General features: G+C 40.4%; 1 protein-coding gene across 2 annotated transcripts in view; it reads right to left on the bottom strand.

The window, feature by feature from the left end:
• The window catches only part of SULF2 (sulfatase 2), a 61,181-nt gene that overhangs the window by 9,470 nt on the left and 26,684 nt on the right, over nt 1-25,027 (bottom strand). For both annotated transcript variants that reach the window (XM_008945521.1, XM_008945522.1), the window contains exons 5-11: nt 24,626-24,776; nt 22,620-22,795; nt 19,336-19,464; nt 18,338-18,394; nt 17,164-17,293; nt 7,282-7,489; nt 862-1,108 (exon numbers count right to left, since the gene is read on the bottom strand). In XM_008945521.1, coding sequence (XP_008943769.1) covers nt 862-1,108; nt 7,282-7,489; nt 17,164-17,293; nt 18,338-18,394; nt 19,336-19,464; nt 22,620-22,795; nt 24,626-24,776 — 1,098 coding nt within the window. The remainder of the gene's footprint in view (nt 1-861; nt 1,109-7,281; nt 7,490-17,163; nt 17,294-18,337; nt 18,395-19,335; nt 19,465-22,619; nt 22,796-24,625; nt 24,777-25,027) is intronic.

Here is a 25,027-nt window from a genome sequence, read left to right as displayed (position 1 = left end):
GAAAGAGTGCACAACTCTGATGTCAACCTACCCACATTAGTGAGCCTCTAACCCTGTGAACAGAAGTCAAATGGAAACCACAGATTTCAACAGCAGCTGACTGGCTCATGCATGTTTACATGAGCTGGTCATTAAACAATTTAATGCAGGTAATCAATAATGACTGGTGGATTTCCTGATAATTCACAATTAAAGATAGTGATTAAACTAAGTACAGTTAAGATCTATCATGGGGCCACTGGACTTGCACACTGAGGAACAGACCTTTAGCTATTACAGTGCCCAGACAATTCCCTCACCCCTCTCTCAGTATGTTCCATTTCCCAATGCTCCCAGACCACCCAACTCCATTCGTAACAGATTTTCCTTTCCTAGCATTGGCTACAGAAAGCTCTGAGGCTGCTTCCTGACTTGGTGTTTGAAACACAAAGCAACCTACGACACGAAACTAGGCCATACTCCAGTTAGAGCCTTTGGCTTGTAGCCAGGCCAGGCTACCCACTGAGATTTCTACAGGTTTCAGAAGGTTCAAAGGTTTTCAGCCTTTCCTGGTTTCACATGGGTGTTTGCAACACAGCTGTTGCAAACCATTTTGCTTGTCCTCCTTGGAAACGTACACTGGATAGTGATTACTGCCTCCAAAGTGCAGAGGACACAAAAACACTGCTGTAGTTCTTCAGGAGCTTCATGCCCCTCTGTACATGACAAAACTACAAGCTGCTGTACAAATGAGAATTTCAGGGAAGCTAGACTGGGTATCCAAAAGGGACATGATGTGCTTACCACAGGCTAACACCCCCAGTCACATAAAGCAACCACTTCAGCAGCAGAAGCACTCAGAAACCCTCCCCGTGCGCTCACCTGTGGGTCACCTTCACCAGGTTAGGGGCTGTGTACTCCGCAATGCCACCGGTGCCGCTGTACTCGGGCACGTCTGCCCCCTCCTCCTCCTCACGAGGGACAGCCCTCTGTGCCTGCTGCCGCTTGCTGACGTTTCTTGGTAAGACAGGCTGGTAGCCATCCTCCAAACCCAAGCTATAAACGGCTCCAGCCAGCTCCACAGCCACAGAGCGGATCGAGCGGCTCCGGACGTAGCTTGGTTTGTATTCTGCATGGAAAGGGAGTTGAAAGGATTCTGAGCAGAAAACCCAGCATGTTACAACTTGATCCTCTTTGTGGTTCTTGGTAGAAAACCACCACCCCATGCTGTGACATTTATAACGAACTGGATGACAAATGGTGTTTTGCAGCTGTCCTCAAAGCTGCTGATTTCGCAGGGACAGGAGGATACCTCAGGGCAGGAGAGAGAGGACAGATACAGTCCAAACGCAGAGGGAAAAGGAAATGTATTTGTCCTGTTCCACGTTGAGAGCAAACGGCTCAAAGAGACTCTGTTCTTCCCTCATGAGTCACTAGATGGCAGTGAGACCTCAAAAACTGACCGGGACAGCCCGGACAGCAAGCTCTCGGGTCACCCTTACAGACAGACTTCTCTACTGATTTCCACCACCCGTCCAAGGCTCCACTGCTAGGATTCCTGCGACACTTCCCTGAAGTTGTCCCAAGTATTCCCAGTGTTCAGCCTGAGCCTTTTCTCAATTCTGTGCTCATTCTTCAAGGTAAGATGTTTGATTGTTTTCAGGAGGGATTAATCTCTGAATCTTTACTTTTATCCAGGAACGTAATTGCTAAGAAGACAATTGTGTGTGATGTAGGACCTCACCAATGGGTCTGCACAAGAAGCATCACTCCGGTGCTGCTCACTCCTTCAGACTTTGCTTCTGCCTTGGCAGCCCACAGGCAAAAGGAAATGGCTCCTACGAATTGTCACTATGCAGTATGAGATTCCAACTGATCTTTTCACCATTATTGTTTTCCAAAGTTCTCTGTCCCAGCCCAAATCCCCAGAGCTCATCTTCTGTTTGGTCCAGAATGGCACATCCTAGTACTGGAGTCTAAATCCATATCTAAACTCTCCTACTGTACGATACTATGGGGTCCGCGTCTGACCACATTTCCTGCTCACTGTCAGTGACTGCTGAGTCACTCTTCACACTAAGCACAACCATCTCATTCGCTGGAAAAAAAGTACAGCCTAGAGTACCACAGCCTCTCCTCTTCTCCCTGCCCAGTGCCCGAGTTGTTGGCTCTGTATACGAGGCTTGGAGTCATCTCAGACATTACTGGAAACAGTCGAGTCCCTTGGCTCCTCTGGTCACCTCACCTTTACACAGAGCTGAAACACACAGCACACCTCACCAGACAGGATCCCCTTCTGCACTCTGGTAAGGGTGAAACTCCACCAATGTGCTAAATGAGAAGATCAGTTTTCCTTGCAATCCCAAGCTCCACAGAAAAGCCACCTTCTTCTGTGGGATAATCTCCCCAGCAGAACAAGCAGGGGAAAAAAGGCAAACTGAATGGGAGGTAGAACAGCCAACACTGAAATAAACAGTCACATCAGTTGGCATGTTTGGCATTAAGGCAGAGTGACTTTTTTTCAGGAAGCCTTACATTAATTCCAAATGGATTGCAAGGTCTCAAAAGCAATTTTTCAGGCTTTGGGAAGAGAAGTAAATATCTCCTCCCACCTGAAATTGGTCCAAGCACTATATTCCTGTCAGCAACACACACAGAAAGTGGAATACCAGCTGGATTGTCTGGCTTTGTGCATTTTCCACCTGTGGTTCAAAGTTTATTGCTGATATTAAGCCAGGTGAGTCACTGCTGAAGGGGAAAAAAAAAAATCCAAAGACCAACCCTGTTTCAGGCACCCACTCAGGAAATGTTTGACAAAATGAGAAGGAAACTCCCATCTTTTCATAAGTCGGAGGAAGTTCCAAAAAGCTACACCCTAACAATTATATTCAAAGTATAAACTCCTATTTCTTTAATTGTTCCCTCATTTCATCTTGTTAAGCTCAGCCAACTAACAATTTACCTTCCTTCCAAGTCTAATATGCCAATCTAGCATGTTGGACCTCAGCAGATAGCGTCTACACATGTCCCTGAAGAGGAAGAAACAAGGAGTTACTCCTCCCTTGCAGCCAAACACGCAGCCTTACAACGAACAAAGTGGTGCAGGGTGAGACAGCTCCTAAAGGACTCGTATGGCTTCCTCGCCAGGCACGACCCACAGGCCTGACTCAGCACTGCAGGTAGCACCGAACTCCATTCTTCCCAAAGGAAGCGGTTAAGACTTTTAATAAGATCAATATTCATCTGTGCTGTGCTCTCCCACCTGCAAAGTGCACTGCAGGCATAAAGAGCAATGTTTAATTAGTTGCAGCCAATCCTCCCCCAGGTTTAAGTTTCCACCTCCAATTCATTTGCCCGTGTACACAGCCCACAAACAAAGTAGCTCCAGGGCTGTTAAATATTTGGCCCGAAACACCCGTACGCCCTTTGCAAGTTACCAGAGCTTGGCTCTGGCAAGCTGCCCCAGTGCCAGTGCCTCACGCCTCTGCTCTGCCTGAAGCCAGCTCTCTTACAGAGAGGGTACTGCTAGAAAGTTGCAGCCTCAGAACTGAATCTGGAAATGGAGTCTGGAGAAGTTTAAGCCCAAAAAAGTTAACTGTGTTTCAGTGCCCCAAATATCCAGCTCTGTCTTCTTGGAGCACCTGACAAGCATGCTTGCCCTTGTCCTTGCTGGAGCCTGAGGGGTAGCACATTATTCTGCCCAGATAACTCCAGACAGTCTAGAGACTCAAACACACCTGACTTTTTACAACTTTTTTTTTGGTAGTATCTCAGGTTTCAACACTGTCTAGCAAAAGCATGAACTGAAGTGTCCAAAATCATTATTCAACCATATCAAGCAAGACAATGTTGTAAACTTTGTGCTGACAAACACTCCCAGCCTTCAGGTTTATATGCAACTCTTTTCACATCTTCACCAGTCAAGCCTTATTACTTATTTTGCAGTTGCCAAATTAATGATTTAACACTGATCATTTGAAAATGAGAGTTCTCTCAGAGATAACAAAGAAGACTATACTAAGTCCAACTACTGTATGACAACTTCTCCAAAGCAGGGACACTGCAGAAGACTGGGAACTCTTGGTCCTCACTGATGACAATTACTCTACGCACCTATTTTGGACCTATTTTTTAGCATCACAATGATGACAGAATAAGCGAGTATCCAAGGATTCTGCTTCTACATGTGCCATGAGGCAAATATCCACCACTAGACCCAGGAACTCCTGCCTGACATTTCCCAATATTGTCTATATATATTGCAGAATTTTGTAGGGACATTTTTTCTATAACGTCAAAGTAAACGTTAGGCACCTTGAAGTCAAATTCTTGAAAGTATCTCAAATGTCTAGAAACACAGATAAAGGCATAGAGGTGTTTTTGCTTAACCGTTATGTACCTAGAGATTTCTAGAAATCTTTTGAATCTGTGCCCTTAGATATTTCAAAGTGGAAAACAAAAACAAACAACCCCAAAAACTTTCCTATATCCAGTTTTTCACAACTGCCAGTAAGAATTATACTTCAAATGCATTACCTTTAATGTAACTGATGTACAGGTTGGTTTGATTTTTAATAAAAAAGGTCATTCTGCTCCAGCATTGAGACTACCTCAAAAGAAAAGTGACATGAAAATTGGAATAAAAATGCACTAGCCTTTTTGTACACCCTTCTGTTTGTTGTTTACAAGTCTGCGTGGCCTGTCATCATTTCTCTACATGCAGCTTAATAACTCCTTTAATCACATGCACTTGTTTATCACAGGAGGAGGAGATCAAATCCACAGCAAGAAAAACATAATAGACCACAACACAGCCAAAGATTTTAAGAACTCACTATTACTTCAAACTTTCTTCCTACTGCAAAGATTTGTTTCATCTTTCTGCTAAAACTAAAAATATACAAAAGAAAATAAAAAGGACACAGAAATGCCAACCCTCCTGACACCCAAAGCCAGCCACACGGAGTGATAGCACTTAGGTGTTTCCAGCAGGTAAAGGCTTGGCAGGCAAGTTGTGCATTTGTGCATGACCCAGTTTTGCAACTGAATTTACTCCATTTAGAAAACACTGTTGCCTGCTAAATGCACTGGTGCACTTCACAGTGGGTTTAGACCATGCCTGCATTAGAAAGTAATTATTTTATCAAAACATTTGGTGCTGCAGCCCCTCTATCAGCAATTCAGTCTGGTCTTTTAGACCACATGTTCTTACTACACATGACTGGTTTTAATCTTGCTGAAAGACCAATCCCCATACCCTCATCAGGCTTTGCAACATACTTGATGCACTCTAGAAGCAGGATATCCAATTTAATTTTCTGCAAATAAACTGTAGATTAGAATCCGTCAAAATTGCTCTCTGCAAACCCATCTCCACTGTGCATGACAGAAGGGAGTGATCAGGGTATTCCCTTCAAAATGACACTATTGCTGTGAACTAAAGCATTAATGTGGATGTGACCATAGTCCAGTTTAAAACCTTCTATGTTCTATTTAGCTATTGTCCAATATGATGAACAGCATTTACTGGCATTCAAGTAGGGCTGCAGTACAAACCCTGTGCACTCAAATTCTGAGTAGAAGACCCCAAAGATGCCCTCAGTACTATGCAGCCCAGCACAGACTGCATTTTATCCCAAATCTCATGAAACGGGTCCTAAAAATCCAAATACACATTCTGAGTACCCAGGTCACCTTCTCACCCTCCACAATCCAGTGAGGCAGCTTTCTAGGTAAGCTACCTGGAAAAACCTGGGTACGTGACCTTGGCTTGCATGGCTTGGTGCTCACCTGTGCTCAGCGTGTGGTTTATTAGGTAAGTGCATGTAAAACAACAGCCAACACCAAACCAGGCTGTGTCAACAGGCCCAACTCAACCTCTTCCACTGTCTGCCACACCCTAGATGTGGGCAGTGGGAAAAAACAAAGCATCTGTGGAGTCAATTATTTTAATGAAGACATGAACAATGGGAACGTGACTGTCAAGATCCTGTCTTAAGCTGGTGAAGTTTATGCCTTGGTTTAAGGAGGCAAAATGAACTGAAGGGTACAGTATAAACTCTGCCTCTTCCGAGAAGACCACAAGGTGTAAAAAAATAATGATTCTGATTCCTCTGCTAGAGGGAAAAACATTCACTTTTTTTACCTCAACCTCCGTCATACATAAACTGAGGGTAATTATACACTTAACCATCTCCTACATGTTGTGAAAATTAGTTAATGTTTAGGAAGCATAGCACACTGATGAAAAGTAATAAGCGTTAAGTATTATCAGATAGCATTATGTTGTCCCCACTTAAATTGTTCTCCTCCTCTCATTTAAGTGCCTTCAATCTGCTCCTGTTGTTTGACTCCCCAGGACTGAACTTTCTTCTCTGTGACTTTGAAAAAGTAAAAAAAATTATCTGCAAGTTCCAGCGTTACTTAAAGATTATCTGCTGCGTCATATATTTAAACACCAAGTATAGTTGAGTAATTTCATCCTGGAACCAATAATTTTTTTTCAACTAAAAATTAGCTTAGTGGGTACTAATCAGATTGAAAGGCAAATATAATGGGAGAAAATCAATTTAAACTCTCTGTTTGAAGCTTGTGCCAGGTCATTATACAGAAAGACTAACCTGCTAAATAATTAAGGCTCTGTATTCGTGGAGTGAGACGAAAGAAACATTACAAGTGAACAGTAATTCTGTGCTGCTGTTTGCCTCTTTAATCTATAATTAGACTGTGTACTTCAAATATAGATGTTATTCTGACTAAGGTTTAACACAGAGCCAGTGGAATAGGCCTTCTGAAAAAGCACCTGATCTATGCCAAGGAAACTAGAAACAGAATCATCCCCTCTTGACATGATCTCTGGTTAAAAGGCAGGCTTGTCTCTGCTGACTGAGCACAAAGGAAAGATGTTAGAAGCAAGCAGCTTCTGTAACAAAGCACACACATTCTTATTAAAAATAAATCACTGCAGTAACAGCTCCAAGCACTGCAAAACCTACTGAAAACTGGAGTATTTGCTGTAAAACACTGTTCTTGTTTCACGGCCTGTGTAATGATGAGCTACTGGCCATTTCAGTGAGTGTACTACATTTCCTAATTTTGAAAGACATTAATATAGGACACTATTTTGGATCAAAACATTCCTCTTCTGAGAGACAGAGCTGTTTTCCAATCTGTCTAATATGAGGCGGGCTGTTTCATAGTTATATACACTGATAGAATTCAACACCCATGAAAATCAGGACAACTATGTACATTCATGAAGAAACGACAGTTTTCTAAGGCAGAGACAGTTAGTCAACTTACTTTTCTTGGAGAAGAGTTTCTTTCTCCGTCCAACGTGGCTCAGCTTGTATTCATTCTCTTCACAATTGCAGTCTTCACTATTCCTGTTGTAATACTTGGGCAAAATATTGGAGTTGCCTTTGCTGTTGCCTGCAGCTGCCAAGTTTGCCATTCCCTTGCACTTGTGCAGCTTGAGTTTTCCACTGGCATCTTCCACACACTGCCATTTCTGGAAGAAAAACTTTGTCATTAAAACTCTGTCCCAGCTGTGCTTTGTCTAATGGCCGGCTCCAGTAATCTAGCTGAGATTCCTCACTGTAGGAAGCTGGGACTCATCTATCACCTACTATCAAAACAGGGTTTTTGTAATCTTCAATTTTCAGAGAGAACAGAAACTCTTTAGAACAGCCTTGCATCTGTTTCTCATTTTTTCCTTGAAGACAGAACAATGGAAATTTCAACACTACAGCTAAAACCACAGAGCTGACAACTTTTAGCAGCATAGCTATGGCATAAACCAAGGACGTCTGAACCTTATCCACAGGTTTGAAAAGTATCCCCTCCTACCAGCAGTTGTGTTTTGTCAGGATGGCAGAATTGATGCCAATGTTATGCCACTAAAGCAGCTCCAAGCTCCAGGCCCGAATATAATCTCAGTTTCACCCCATACTCTACCAGAAGGGAAAAAAAATCTAGTTAAAATGCCTGATAATGGGATGATTTTATCTGAGTTGTGGATTTCCTTTACTGTAAAGATCCATTCTGAGCTGGTTATCTAGAGTCATTCTGCAGTCAAAGGAGAGGAACAGCCACTTCCAGGGTATAAAACTCACTTCATCCTAAGGTGGCTATGTAAAAGACAAAAAGGATTGCCCTGCAGAAATGCCTGTTTCTCTTCACTGACCTTTAAAAGGGTCGGTATGACTGGGTCATCTATGGAAGCTTGTTAGATGAGCCTGTCTCCATCTTGAGCGTTTCCCTTAATAGCTTTTCCCACTCAACAGCCTTGAGCTTGACTAGCAATGGTGAGCTGCCCTGGATGCCTGTGAAGTGAGAATCTCTTCCCTCTTCCACTCAACAGAGATAAAATCTCATCTCTAATCTCCAGTTCCTTCTGTTACTCAAAACCTGAAGTAACTTGCTTTGTGCTTCCTTTGTGCTGCTGTCAGTGCTGTGCCAAGGGCAACAGAGTTTAGCCACCTTCAGTCTAGCATAGAAGTTCTACCCGCTTCCCAGAGACAAAATAATTTCACCTACTCCTTTATTTACCAGCATGCTACTAGGTACAGAGCTAGGCTTTGAGATATGTAAAAAAACCTCACAGTAGCAGTTACTACTGCTTTACATAGAGACTCTCAGAAACACTTCAGCTTTTTGCTGAGTCTTGAGAGGCGTTCCTCTTTTTCCCTACTACAAAAACTTGTCAGTACCTCCAAGACTCACTGGAATATTGAGATTTTTCCAAATAAAAGAATAGAAGGAAAAACAGCAACAGCTCCCAAGTGAGATGACATTTTACAGCAGCTTGCAGCTCTACAAGGAAGATTCAAGCACTTCAGTTCCCGTGGAGGGGTGTGCCCAGGCTAGGACAACAAAGCCTGCATTCTCCATTGAAACTCACTCCATGACAGCAAGCTAAAAAGTAACACTGTGCTTTTATAATACAGAATTTAACAGGAGTCAGAAGTGCACTGGCCAGTTACAATGCATTCATCTGTGTTCATGGGAGATCCTCTCATTTAAAACAACCAGCTTTATGGTGTGTCTACTTATTTCCTCAGGCTATTGGATGCTGAGTCTCCTGAGCTGTACCTACTCTTCAGTGCAGATACTGTCTCTAACGTCCTGCACAAACCAAGCCTTGCACTGATGCAGATAAAACTGGCTTAACTTTCAGCACAAGGAATCACAGGAAATCAATGATGCTGACTATAAGACATTTGAATCAGGCATCTTTGTAAAGCGGGACACATTTACCTAAATGAGGTATAGAACACAAACAACTTTTGAAGAATAATTGCTGAGTCTTAATTCTTATTATTTTTTATAAATTCCTAACACTGATCAATATACAGACTGAGGTTTTAAGTTATTTTACTAAAGTAAGCAACATTTACTTTCACAAAGATATGGAGATGTAATAATGTTGTCATTTCCCATTTCAATTCATCTGAATCTTATTTTTGAAATATATGAACAAACTGCACTTTCTGCTCAGTACAGCTCTACACTGTATGTGTCTCGATACATGAAAAATGAAGACTCAGAGGGGAAGTTAAATGCCATGATAGGAACTACTGTAAATAAATGCTCTGATGTGTGGCCCAAAAATATTTTTTTCTCTACTTCTTTCATCCCCTGTCAAGAAAGCCATGCTCATTTTTCCCCTCCAGGTGAACTGGAAAAAAATCCTTTAATTTTTGGTGCAGTTTAAATCTTTCCAAGGCAGCTGCATGCTGCAGTGAAAACATCTCAAAGGCTTTGCTGCAAGGGCACATTGTATTAATTAACAAGCCCACTGTTGAATAACTGCAGAACTACATAAATGTCCTTAGAAGCAAACGCTGAATGCATGGTGGGGGTGGGGAGGAAAGTGGAAACTCTCAAGCTTTCTTGAGAAAAACTTTTCTCAAGCCAAACAGATAGGGGCACACATGTAAATGTGTCTGGGATTCAATAATTTACTCTTGGTCTGCTTGTAGGTAATAAATGCAAATTCTCTAGGTCAATATTATGGCTGTATCAATTAGGGTCATTTCCATAGAACGCTTTCCAGCTTAGGGAAAAAGTTCAGTAATTGCAAGGAACTGTGAAAACCTCTGCTTGATAGTCAAGAAGCTTCGAATATCATGAATTCTGGCATTATAAATTGTTTTCTAGTGCACAGCATACCATCATGCAGAAACCTGTGTCAAACCCTGGAAGCAACTAAAATATTTTATAAGAGGTAATCACTTAATTAAATCCCTATATGAAAAACTCCAAGAGTGCCCCAGAGATACTTTGGCTCACAGGTACCAATGATAACCATCCAGCAGCAAAACATAATTACATATAAATAGTGGATTAACTCAACCAGTCAAGAAAACAAAATGTCCCTATCTCACCACTTGCCCCAAACTTTTCAGGCCTTTTCTTCCTTTGGCCCAAAGATGTGTTCCTAATTCAAGTTCTAGAGATCATGACATCTCTCAAGAGCTAAGTCCTGAAAGGGAGGGTAGTTTAATAGAAACTAAGTCAGTGGAAAGCTCAGGCTCCCACCAGTCTTCATCCCAGTTCATATCAAAACTCCAAAGCAAGAACCTTTCTTTCCTACTTGAAATCCTTGCAGAAGAGCTACTCAAGCTATCAAATAAATGGCTTTTGTAATGTGTCCTGAAGTCCATCAAGATCACGTGCAAAACTTTCCAGACACCTCATTTAATCATTAAAGCTCCTCCAGCTGGAGTTTTCCCACCATCTTCAGGCAGGCCAAGTTAGCTGCTGTGACTGTGCTTTCTGCCTCCTGCTGTGCTGGGCTTGTTCTAACACTTCTACTTCATCCTCTACCCTACCTCCCACTGTACAACACATGCTAGTCAGTTATTTGTGTGCAAAGCAGAAGAGTCTGGGACTTAGTTTAATAGAGAAATTAGTGCTAGCGAACAGAAATATTCAAATGTACACTGCAAAGGCAAAACCAAGACAGTCTGTAACGGATAGTCTCCCTTCCAGCCCAAACTACCTGCTGTATGTATCAACAAGAGTAAACTAGAACTTCAGTACCTATAAAACATGAAGCTTAGCAACAGCAGTTGTAGATTGAACAGATGCCCTGTCTCCTTCTAGTAACACTATTCACTTTGAACATGCAAATGGCCCCGTTGCAGAAAAAGACTTATTTTTCTGTGTGTCAAAAGCCCATTATTTCCTTCACAGCCCTCATCACCATGAAGTGGTTCTTGCATTATTGTGCATCGATATCTTCTTACCACTACAGCAACCACAGATGTTAATTCAAAGTCATTACTTGAGGGCCAAATCAGAAATAAATAGCCATGACCTTCCCTGTAGGATCTTTTCCTACAATTCACTCATTTCCCTCAGTGAATCTCTCTCAATTGACATTGTTTTCTTTGGGGGAAAAGGGCTGATCACACAAGCCTTGTAAGACTCCAGTTGAAACATGCAGCTCTCAGAGCTGAGCCCTAAATCACCCTGCTGTGTCTCATCAGCTCCTCTTTCAGTTAAGCAAGAGAGTTTCCATTCCCTTTTACAGAAGAAAGGTGAAACTGTCTGATCAGTTAGCAGGCAGCAAGGCTTCCTCCCTAATAGTTTTAGGAATACAGTTCTGTAGGAATCAAAGTCTCTGCAGGATAGTACTGTCCCCTGTCCCTGCCAGCAACCTGACAAAAACGCTTTTATCAGTATCTGTCACCTTTAGTTTATGCAGATGCTTTCTGAACCCCACCCTTGCTGCTGCACTAGAAGGTGAGCTAGATGCAAGCCGCTTTAATAGCCAGAAATGTTCAAATTTCCAGTTTAAACTGATTTCTGAGGAGGCAAGATACTTTTTTCTTGTATAAAACAACACACATTAATTAGCACAGACCAACTAAAGTTACAGTTCAGTTAGCTCTTATCTTTGCTGCAGTTTGCTCCTTGTGTAATTTTTTTATTGGGCTAATAAGGACGAAACAGCAAAACCCAGGAAGACAAAAGGTAGTTCTGCTGCTTTTGCTGGCAGCTCATCCTGCTGCTCAGATCTTTCAGGTTTCAGGAAACAGTCAGCTTGAATTTCCCCTTGTCTCATACACATTACTACATCTCTGTTCTTGTTGACTGAAAATAACTGGCTCATGTCTTCTGTATAACAGATCTTGAGAGTATGCAGACAGATCCCTCCCTCATCAGCTTTTTTGACTGAATATGCCTAGTTCCTTAGCTTTTCCCAACAGGTATTATTTTGTTAGTCTTTTAACATATTTTGTTCCCCCTCTGTAAGTTCTTCCAGTTTACCCATTGGCAAAGGACGAGTCTGGTTTCTTCTGTTACATGTCATCAGTAGACAGAGAGCACTGCCTGGTCCTCATTCCAACCAGGTATTATTCCATTACATTGACTCATGATTTTTGGAGTTTCAGGCCTGGGCTCTCAGCTCAGTATCAGTGGTCACACACTGTATACCGCTCAAACCTTAAAATTGTAAGATGGATGACCAATTTATTGACAAAAAATTTAGAGAGCTTTTTAATGCCACAAACTGTAGCTGAAGTGAGGCAGGTGGGACGCTGAAATAGCATGCAAATGGAAAATCAAGCATTCAGCTAAATTTAAGATTATAATTATATAATTCATTTATTATTAATATAATAATGGGATTGTGGTATCAAATGGTCCTAGCTTCTGTGTTAGGTACTCCAGAAGCTAAGGAGTGAGTGCAGGCTAAGCAGAAGTTACATTAGTGGTGGAGGAAAAGCACAGCAGCACCAAAAGGGGAATTGTTTTGCCTGAGGTCCCTGGTCAAGTCCACAACAGTTCTGAGGATGAAGCCAGTCTCCTGGCCTGCAGCTCATTGTCTTTTGAACTAAGCTGCACTGCTACTCATTAGCAGGATATTTGAAAAATCTGAGGGGCTTATTAAATGTTGGTATTGACTTTGGCAAGCTACTTGCAATGACTACTACTGTAATGATGAAGAGTTTAAAAATCTTATGTAAAAAAGATGCAAATTTCTTGGTTTTGTGAAGCAACAAGCAAAAACACCCTGTAACACAGCCTCTGGAAATCATTACAGGCTATTTTTGGCTAAAGAAAGAAAACAGTTCTCTTAATTATTATTCCTGATAAGGAACACAATCCTTGAATAGCAACCTTAATAAATCATCGTGATTTTAATTTTCATGGTTTGTAGCCTCTTAATTTTATCAGTTTGAGGGCTGATAAAATTTTTAACGCATGAAGTTATCAACAAGTCGTTTCTTGTTGCAATCACAGATTAAGAACCAGATTCTGAAAGTTGCTGAACACATGCAACTCACACTGGGATCCAGGAACTGCAAAGGTCCGCCTGAAGAGCTATTAAAATTTATCTGGACTCCAGCTGGCTTGATGTGCTTCATACATCAACAGAACTGGAATTCTTTAGTAATCTCAGGACATCTCTGCTAGGTACAAAAGAACCGGACAACCACAAAGGATACACAGATCAAAAACTTTCTTCCTAGTTTTTAAAGAAATTCCTTATAAAACCTGACAGTTTCCTATGTCTGGCTAACAAGGTCAAGCTACAGTGTCCTCAGGAAAAGGAGAAAATATAAGTCATCTTTTCTGCTGCTCCACCCTTGGCACTAAGCAATGGCTAATGATGATTGCAGTGGCAGGAATATGATCTAGAGGAACCACTTAGCAATTGCTGTAGTAAAGCACACATTGATCAGAACAGTTTTCATCATTGCTGTGCCATGCTGTGTCAGAGAACTGGAGGGACCAATCGAGTAAGTGACAAGCCAGCTACAAAACAGAATAATTCTTCATACAATCAGATGACTATGTATCAAACCTTGCATTTGCAGAACATCTAAAGGAAACAAAATGCAAATTTTTCCATTTTGAACATTCTCCTGTGAAAACCGTCATATAAAATGATATTTAAAATGCTTTTAAAAGGCAAATTCTACCTGTATCAGGTTTTCCCATAAAAAGAGCTCTGAACATAAAAAAGATTTGAAAAGGAAATAATGTGAATTCAGACAAACATTTTTCTTTAGGAGTTAGCAATATTATTGTACTGTGTCAGGTCCTTCTAAAGATTAAATTAATTTTGTTTTAAAAAATTTTTTTTTTGACACGTGCAGCATCGTTTCCCTGTTACAAGCAGCAGTAGTGCAGGTATTGCATGTTCAACAAATGTGCACAAAGTTGGCAAATGACTTAGAGGGAGATTTTGTGCAGCTGTTGTTATGATACTGTGGAGTTGCTGGGCATACTCTACAGAGCAATGCTGATATCATAATTGGCTTCCACAAAAGCACATTAATGCAGGCCGCCAGATAAAAGTGGGTCAGCTTCCACTTACCAGCCAGTTGAGAATAAAAGGCTGAACTACACTGAGGAGAAAAAAATTTGTGTGGAAACCATTAGGTACAAGGATAAATATTTTTTATTTCATGTGGGAAGAAAGAGCTCATCTCTTTTAAATCCTTGAATATAAATGCTGAGCTGCTCTTTCATCTGAGCCTACAGTCACCCTTTGTTGGATGCAAATAACTAACACAGACCAAACCTTACTAACTGAAAAAGAAAACATGGCAACACAGATTCCCATTGCACTCAGAAGAATTTACATATATTAGCGTTGCCAAAAAAAATCCCACATAATGGACTCTGAAACAAGGCTTTAAGCAGCGTGAATAGCCTCATCTCCATGATCCTGGTCCTCTCTTATCAAAATTATTATAGGTCAAGGATGGTAAGAGATTTGCAAAGGAAGAGCATTTTGTGGTGATAGAACTGTATTCACAAACTTGCACGCTCAACAAGAAGAATTTCAAATTCTCCACCTCACCTTCAAAGCCTTCTTTACCTCTCCTTTACTCTGAGCTCTGCCCTTGTCTCGTCTTATTCATTCCCCTTCTGAGTCTTTGTCCTCTGCGCTTCTCGACTCCTGCTCACACTTCAGACTCCCTGGCACTGCTCAGACTTCTCTGTGCATGGAACAGCAAGTCCCCAAAACTTAAGTCAAGAGTCCCAATGACTTTAGCAAGCTTTCATCTAATTCTGACCTAGACTTCTCTTCATCTTTGCATCAGGATGTGAATATTCACGTTTTGCACCGAACACTCCAGATACTGCTAAATGCACAATAACGAAGCGTACTGCAGAATCAGGAGACATCTGCAAAATAACCACTGTATCTGTGTACCATAAACTCCCCCAAGGCACCAGTATGTTATTCCTTTGGGTTCATTCTACTTACTATGCAGAGCTGTGAACAGCACCAGTGACAGACAACACCCATTTATCTTCTGAGAAGTTACTCTGAAAAGACTTTCGGGTGCACCCATATTTATCCTCACACACAATTTATCCTCACATTTTATCCTCAAATTTATCCTCAAATAAGCACATTCATCTTGCACTATGCCTGCTGTCTAGACAGACTCCTAGGACATATTCTCTAGAGCAGCAGTTAGATGGATTGAGATTCCCTTGAGAGCCCTTCCCAGACTCTAATTGACTTGATTGTTAGGCAATTTTTCCTGATGTCCAACTTAAATTTCTTTTTTTGCTCAATTTCATCCTATCACTTCCAATTATGTCTGACTGAACTGCTCAAAACAATTCTTCTCCTCTCTGTCTCCTGACAATGAGGATGCAGCACATGCATCTCTTATTAGCACACCTTCGCGTCAGAACTTATTGGCAATTCTGCGTACGGCGCTGACATTTTATGCCCACTTCTTACAGATGGCAAAGATATTTTATTATCCGTGGAAGAAAACATAAGCCTGTGAACGTGTGTAGACAATACAGATCCTTCCTCCTTTCTTCCATAACTGAGACATGTGGTAATTAGAGTAAAAAAGCCTGAATGTAGCTAAGTTACCTTATGCAAAGAGACAGCTTCAGTGACAACATGGACTTAGAAATTCTCTCTTCCACTCTGTTCTTACAATAATGTTCAAAATAATTGGGAAGATGAAGACAAAAGGAAGAAGTAAAAACATCTCTCCAAGGGAAAATAGTGATGGAAAAAGAAAGCTGCATTTCCCTAAACTACTTTACTGGATGATGTAGCAGAAACAATGACTTTTTCCCCAGCTTCTCAAAGAACACTGCAAATGCAAAAAACAATGGCTTGCTCCCACCCAGCTAAAACTTCAGCTCCAGACATCTGATGACAATAAGCTAGTGAACAAAATATTTCTTTAAGTTCAGTATTTTAAGGAAGAATGGGACATTACTGAATCTGACAAAGAAGTCACAGGAGAACAAAAGCATCTGGAAAACACTTATAAATTGGATCCAAACATCTACGGAATAATGAACTAAATGACTGGTAGAGCCAGAAGCTGGGAGTCTGGCCTCCAACAGTAGAAAATGAATCACTGTAGCCTAAGTTGCCCATTACAGACTATAGCCTCGGTAAGCCAGTCAGATCATGTCAGTGTCTGCCACTCCCAAGAGTGAAGAAGTCTCCTCAAGAACAGAGCTGCAGGAGATAGTTTTGCTATACTTTTGCACTGCTCTGGTGACTTTGCAAACCCTCCCCTTGCACTGAGACTACATACTGATACTGCTTTAAATTTTTCCTGAATGTCTTCTACATTACCTGGATATAAAGTGACCATATTTTCATATCTGCCCAGAACAGTTATGCAACTACAACGGAAAGGACACATTATCACTGAGCTTTGTGCTCACATACACACAGGCTGCCTGCAGTAATAGCAGCACATGTTTTCACCATGTATCTTTGTTTTGAAGAGAGATAGATTGAGTTCACAGAATGTTAGTTTCCCAATATTATATGTAATTCCAAATGGTAACAACAGAATGAGTTAAATTAAGAATTCAAATTGAGCTATACGTATTTGGATGAAGCTGCTCTTAATCAATTGATCAGGTTCACCACTAATGAATCCCAAACCACATTCTATTTGGGGAATAAAATGTTAAAATAGCCTAAGCAGTTCTCTTAACAGTAGTCAGGAATCAATATAGAGGCACTTGAATCAGCAATTTCCTGACTGACAGTCAATTTCATAAATGCTGTAATATGGTACTGAGCAAAGGCCACAGCATGAGCCACTCGATTTATAAGCTGGCACTGATGACAAGGTGAAGGACAGTGTCACAGCTAAGGTGTAAGCTAAGTCCAACTACCACTGCTTACTTTCAGTGAGGGGTACAATGCCCTACCTGGCCAAACTGTTCACAAGCTGTTTGATACTCAGCTCGCTGACAAAGGTCTTTCACACGCTGGTATTTCGGTAGAAAGTTTTCTTCTTGGGCATCTACCTTCTCATTCTCTCTCTTATGCAGCAGTTTACTGGAAAAGGGAAAAAAAATATTTCTGCTTTAATATTAATTCCAAGATATATATACGGCTTGCTGAAAAGCCTCAGAAGCATATGTTATCTGCCAAGTCTGTAGTATCACTAATAGCCAAAACTTAATAGTCCAGTAGAAACTAGCACTCACCATCATCTCCAATAACACACATTATTCATATCATGCTCCCAGGGAGCATACAAACAACACAAAACCAAGACAGTGCATTTCATGTCCGACTGGCAGGCAGTAACAACAGTTGATATAGAGAGACCATATCCTCCTCACTCCACAGGGCTGTGCCTGGCAAACCTGTCATGCCCCATGTTAAGTATTAAGGCAGAGACAAAGGAATGGCCAACAGAGAGAGGCCAAAAGGTTGCTCATACTCCCATGATACAAGCAGGATGGTTGAGGGGTAGCAGCTGAAAGAAAAACATGATGCCTTCATGTGGATGCTGACAGTCTGGTCAGAGGTAATTTTCCACTGTTAGCTGCAGTCAGCAAGCTGCAGCTATTGCCTGTGAGAAAGTCTACTTTCTCACACACTGAGAGCTTGAGCTGTGAGAATGGAACAATAAACACCTGATAAACAACTCTGCATCTTGGCTTTGGTGAATGTTTGGTTCAGGGACCAATGAATGTACCGTAGCAATTCAGCAGCCAATAAACCTGTAACATGAATGTCAATAACCCAATGAATCTATAAAAGTCTCTTACTGTAATATAGTATCTGCCATTTCTTCACCTTCTGATGTTGGAGTCTGTGTCCCCCCTGGACCACCTCTACAGCAACACCTTTCCATCTCTGAATCCAAGCAGAACTCCCCTCCTCCCACCCCAACAGCACTTTCCTGCAGGCAGAGGCCATGCATACCCTCCTATCAAACAATCACTGCCATGAGGCATACTGCAGCCTGCTGGCACACTGTGCTGCTGGCACAGCTAAATGGCTTTAGGTCTGTGGTAGAGTGCTGCTTTGGCTTTAGCTATTCAGTATCCTATCTAAAACAGTGGGCTTTGCGATTAACACTTTCCTTACCCTCTTTCCACTAGGAACGAGTCTCTCCACACCTTCATTTTTTTCTTTAAATGGAACCTAGGAGGAAAACTAGAGGAAGAAGCAATTCCCACAAAACCAGTAATGAAGTCATACCCATTTTCTCTCCCACCCCCAATTCAGATGATAACCATTACACGTAACTGAACAAGAGGACATCCAGCTTTACAGACTAGGCACATATGCCTCTTCAGTGTAATTCATGAACAAGCATAGCACAGATTTGTTCTCACAGGGACAAAATCCACAGCAGATTCACACAGTACAACTATTTCAACATAAGCATGTTTAAGGCACAGAGGATTAACTGAACTGTCCTTGATCACAAAGGATCGCAAATTAAATCAGGGTTTCCTGACTCCAGTTTGGGTTCTTAACCTGCACACTGCCCCCAAAGAATCCCGTTCTAAAGCAGCTGCTCTTTTCCTCCTATCCCTCCACCCAACTACTTATTCCCTTTTTTCTGCTGATTTTTTCTAGCAAGCATCCAGTTTAATTATCTTCCTCAGCCTTTTTCCAGTGAAAGTATTGATATAAGTTCTCAAATAATTGTCCCGTTCTGAGTGTTCCCATATCTTTATAAGTCTGATAAACAAACAACCCTTTCAACTCAATTATTCTACAAATTATTCAAAATTAAATGCTTTGCTACAAATGATGCCACAGAGACATTTAAAATCTGTAACTCATATAGCCAAAGACCTTCAAGTGTAGCCCTTCCACTGCTACAGAATACATTTAGTATATCCAGATGCTATATTATGCCAAACAGCTAGTATAGGAATCTGACAGAATGAAAATAAATAGCTGAAGTCAGTCACAAATTGCCAAATAGAACTTCAGATTTTCCAGTGAATGATGTACTCATATGGATGTTAGTTTTATCATATTTTTCTTTAAATTTGCTGCATGTTGCTGAATACTTGTTCAGTCTTCTGTACAAACACATGCACGTTTCCATGCACATTCCCATTTCTTACCTATTCACTGGTCTCTCAGAATCCAGAAGCTTTAGAATAGATTTACCATCCATATCAGATGGAATATCCAATCCAGCAATATCTAGAATTGTAGGTGCAAGATCAATATTCAACACAATGTGGGGATTCCTGAAAAAACACAGAGGAGAACCTGGTTTAAGGTCTATCCAATGCCATCAAGCAACTCCACCTCTTCCACAGAGACCAAGGACCTGAAAAGGCTTATTTTGTGATATCTGCAAAGAAGAAAGGAGGACACAAGGCAATTCCTTTCCATGAAGGGAATGAAAATGTAAAATATAGGTAAGCTGCACAACATCAAGAGGGACTAATATGAAGATTTAAAACTCTAGCACAGAGCAAGCACTTTCGAGAAGGCAAAATAGTTCTTAAGGCAAAGTTAATTATTGCAAAAGAGGGTTCAAAAGTATTTCAAAACATGAGAGCGCACTGGAAAAACTCCTTGGGTGTCTTACAGAATTCAAAACATCTGCCAAATATCCTGATGACTTTACTACAAAGTAGATTTGGCAGGTAGCACATGCTTTATCTGTTTCAAAATATAGTATAGAAATAAGTTCCTCAGCTCACATCACAGCAAGCATGTTCTGAAGAGAACACAAGGAGAAATATGTTGCTAAACACTACAGCAACTAAAAATTGCTGTTAATATGCAGCATGAGAAAGAAAATGGAAAGGAATCAGGGAAGAAAAAGCAGAGAGAAAGCAGTTGCATAGAAAAAGGAAATAAATAAAGACAGCAAGAAAAAGAAAAGAACAGCTTTAATTGAAATAATATAAATCTTCCCAAGTCCACAGTTATCCATTCTGCAAGAACTTTGAAAAAGCCTTGCCCTCTTACTCAGCAGAGTATGGCATATGCTCCTCAGCCACCAGAGTTAATGGGCCAATATTTGAACTAAAATTGACTTCAAACTTAGTTAAAACAGTAGCATCAGCTCCTAAGTAGTACAGACAGCCTCTGTCCCCAGATCCCTTGAACTCCTAAATACGAGAGAGTTAATGGGTCAGAGCATCCAGTTGCACAGCCTGCCATTCCACTGCCAAACAACTGCCCACATTTCCAATCACGTGGCTTGCTTTTACTGTGGGGCTGGTTTTGCAGAAGTGTTTTCAGTTCATATTGAACCTTACAAACTCACTTCAAATTTATCTATTACAGTGTTGAATAATTACTCACAATATTATATGTCTACATACTGTTTGTCATCTGTGTACTATTTATCTTCATTATTTCTTTTAAAAAAATTCAAGGCAGGCATTCATTTTCTTAAAATGAAAAAACAAAAACAAAAAAAAACCCCACAAACAAACAAACAAAAAACAAACAAACAAACACCAAACCCCAAACAGAAAGTAAGCCATACTGCTACACATACAGTAGTCTACAGCACTGAACATAAAGCAACATTGTGCTATGATTTGCAGGCACAAAGCAAGGATGGGACCAGATGGGCTGTTATACATGTCAGTGCAGAATTCTAGCTCAAAACACAGGACAGAAAAAAGCTGCTAAATTCACACTAATTAATGAGACACCATTTTAAAATTACTACATTTTTGAGCGAGCAAGCAAACAGGCACTGACAAGAGCATGGATGATGAATTAAATTGATGTACCTAATTTGATTTTAATTACTAATAATTGTGCTGTAGCATATTTGGTAACAGAAATGAGAGCTTAGTAATGACTTGCTACAGTCTGCTATTAAATCTTCGTTGATATCAAAAGGGAGTCATGACAACTACTCTGCAAGAAAAACAAAAGGCTCATGGAAAACATGGATGACTGAAATTTTAGCACTTAAAGAAAATCAGGCTGAAAGGGAGGATCAATTTATTATCTGATATACTCTCCACCCAAGGTATTTTATCCTGTTCCTCCTATTTTGTTGTGCTGTGATGGGCTCTGTTCTGTTAGGCGCTATCAGGTTGATTTCTCTAACAGAAACATTTTTTAATATTCAGAAGCCACTGAAAAATAAAATTCAGTGTGAAGGTTTCACAGCTTTTATGTATGTCTGGGTGTAAAAATCCTTGAACTAGAGCAGACATGAGGTGTCTGGTCTCTAGCATTGCATGCTGCAGAAAAACTAGCTCAGTCCACTTGAGCCATATTAGCCTTGCCTCTCTAGTAAGACCAAAAACTGCAGCAGGAGGGGAAGAGAAAATGTTCTCACGGCAATTCCGTCTCACTTGAAATTCTGTGCTGCTGCAGACCATCTTCTTTCAGTGCAGAGGTAATATATTTAATTCCACCTGAGGAATTCCTCCCCTCCTCTTTAGAGAAGTAGTATTGCTTAACCTCACATGTGTAACTGCTCTAAGTAAATTAGACATACAGTGCAATATCTACAGAATGGTACATTTTTTTACCTACTGATAATGTGAATTGGTTAATTTAGCCAGCAACTGGAACAAGACGTTTCTATAACTATTTCCTGCTGTATTACACACTAGGTATCTGTTCCTCTGAGGTAAAGAAAAAAAAAAAAAATTGTGCATGGAAGACTTTGTGTGTGTTAATTATGCTAAAACATGCACACTGATATAAATAAAAGGCAGCAAACGATGGCACTCTGTCCAAAATCGTTACTTAAGTGCAAATATTTGCTAGGGAAATAATTGCTTGGAAAGTGTATCTACATAATTTCTTAGCTGATCAAAGCTACCATTTTAATTAAGAGTCACATTCTGCATGCTTGCGTGCATCCAATAAACAGCCCTAACCATATAATCTCATAGGGTGAAGCAAAAAGAATCCTCTGTGGATGATAATACATGAACTACTATACATACATTCTCCTTCATAAACCAGTGACTCCACTTTAATTTTTGGCAGTAATTACCTACAGTGGCAGTGAACATCAATACAATCTGCTTTTCACCTGGAAAACATCATAGTTATGTGTGTATTATTTGCACCCCTCAAAAGAAGGCAAATAAGCGTTTTCTAGATTGGACACATTTCAAAGCAACTTTTTCAACTACGTCCAGGTAAGTGTAGTGGTTTCTGCTGCACACCTACACAAGCAAAAAGGCAGCAGTGTGAACCCTTGACTATGTGATACCAGCACACACTGTCAGTTGCTACTTTCTGAGCAGATACATTTTTCTGCCAAAGACGAGCAGGAGCTCAGTCAGGATGGGCAGAGCTTTGTGCCTCCATCTGGATGCCAGGTCAACATGGCTAAAGATGTGACCATGAAGGATTTTTCTGGTTACTACACATACACACACACACACAATAGCCAAGCACTTACAAGGACCCAGCTTCCACATTTGGACCTCGGACATAGAAAGGAACTCTGATATCAAACTCATATGGCATGGACTTCCCTTTCACCAGCCCGAACTGCCCAATATGATAACCATGGTCTGCTGTATATATTATATATGTGTTGTCCAGTTCACCCATTTCAACCAATGTATTGTAAATCTGAAAAAAAAGCAAAACAAAGTATAAAATTTATTCCACTGAATAGTACTATATGTAGAATATTGATATAATTTTCTGCCTATATGTAATATGAGAATTAATAACAACAGTTCAGAATGGCACTGTTACCACAATGAACCATGCTGAATAATCCATAATTATGTAATAATTTTACTAACCAAATATTGTGGCTATTAAAGACAAACTTCTGTTTTCTGTTCTCAGGTAAACACATTAATGAGCATGCCACATTTTCAAAAGTATTTTTATGAGAGCTGCCAAAAAGAGTACTAAAAACATATGCCAATTGAGAGAAAAATTCAAAAATTATAAGCATTTTTAAAATTTTCTCTCCACCTTTACCTTTTTCCTGGAGCAAACCATTTTAATAAAATGACAACATTTTGAATCTTGCACTTATTTAAGCAACACTCAACGATCTTGCCTTTGGACAAGGAAGTCCACATTATGCAGAATATTTTCAAAATCTCTTCTAGATAAATACCCTGTATACTTTCTCACTAGCTGGAGGAATAACATGGAGAATTAGGAACCACAGAGTTAAAGCTCCTCTTTCTATATATTTACATGCTTATCTTCACGTGAAGCAGATTAACTTGAGCACTGAAGATCAATTTTTTATGTGGTATTTTCACTTGCAAAGGTATGAAGGTGGTGGGGTACCACTTAAGTGGTGCCTCACACAGATCCAGAACACGTCAGTACAGAAGAAAAACTCTGTTGTTGTTTTGGTTTGGGAGTGGTTGCTTCTTTTTTGGGTTTGTGTTTGATTTAGCTTTGTATTTTTAGATTTTGAAAGGCTATTAAATGCATACAATTCAGTAGAAAAGATCCTAAGTTGGCGATTACAACTGAAAAACAACCCAACTGATTTTGCCTGCAGTGAATCACCCAAAGTGAAAACATTTTACTAAACAGTAAAACAAAATAGTGTATTAAAATAGCTGTTCTCCCCTAAGGCTTGTATCTGATTCATCCAAACAGGTTCATTAGTATGAAGTAGAGATCATACTTGCCTGAATCAGTAATTATAAGACATTACTAACAAGTTGATGCAATGTCATCCAGATAATCTCATCTTTGCCTTACAGGACTCTTATTTTATGTTCTACCTTTTTTGAATAAGAATGCCAAGAGATAGGCAGTAAACTGCAGCACCTTTAAATCTGCCTTCTTGCAGCTGGAAATCCCTTCTATTTCAAGAGTAGCTTTTAGGTAATTCAGACATTTGTTTGTGACACCCGGCTTGCACTAAGAGATTTCATTGCCATATAATGCAGGCTTAATTAAAAAAAATATCTACCTACGTATTTATCTACTTCCAATAGTTAGTGTCCTGGGCCTGGTTTACCATGGGGTTATTGCAGTTAGGACTCTGGGAGCATCACTTTTTTCTGCTGCTGCTGTTCTTCTCTCAGAAATTCAGTGTTACAGGATCAAAACAGGCTCACAGGCAGGCAGTCACTTCCAATAGGTTGTAGGGTGACTTTTCACTATCACATCATACTTTTTTAGAATTTATGAAGTACATTTTTTGAGGGGATTCCTCCCTCTTCCCCTTAATCAGTAGTGGCTGTGACAAAAAAAAAAAATCAGCTCCCAACTCACTGTACCTGTCTTTAGGAAATGAGGATCCTTAAATATTGAATAGACAGATAAAATCCTCAGAAGTGAGAGAACTGTACACTACTAAAAAACTGATGCAGTCCTCCTTCCTTACCTCTTATCTTCATGTACAGCATAGCTTGAAGCTTAACTCAAGAAAAAATCACCTGTTTAGCCAAAAAAAATATTAACTACTAATCTTACCATCTCCATAGAGTCATCCACAGACATGAGTGTTTGAAGGCGTTTTCTCTGCAGCATGTTAGTGAACTCCATGTGTATAGGTTTCATGGGACCTGTATACCTCATTATCCAGTGCTTGTCTGGGTTTGGAGCATAGTTGTAACTGGGAGTGCTAAGGAACAGAGAGAAAACCAGAAAGTGTTTGCAGTACAGAAAAAAGACACACTAGTATATACCGGTAAGTTCTACTTGATCAATGCTACAAGTTCTACAATGTCCTTAAACAGCTTTTTTTGAATTCAGCACAACCGGCTACTTGAGCATTTCCACACTCATATTCCCAGAGGAGCACGGGCACCCTACCTAGTGGTATCAAGCCCCGTGTGAGCTCATGGCAAGCAGAAGTGGATACATAGCAAGATT

This window comes from Merops nubicus, unplaced genomic scaffold (genome assembly GCF_000691845.1).
Source record: "Merops nubicus isolate BGI_N331 unplaced genomic scaffold, ASM69184v1 scaffold5368, whole genome shotgun sequence".
Classification (NCBI taxonomy): domain Eukaryota; kingdom Metazoa; phylum Chordata; class Aves; order Coraciiformes; family Meropidae; genus Merops; species Merops nubicus.
Note: the sequence above shows the minus strand (reverse complement) of the source record. Positions and strands in the feature narration are given on the sequence as shown.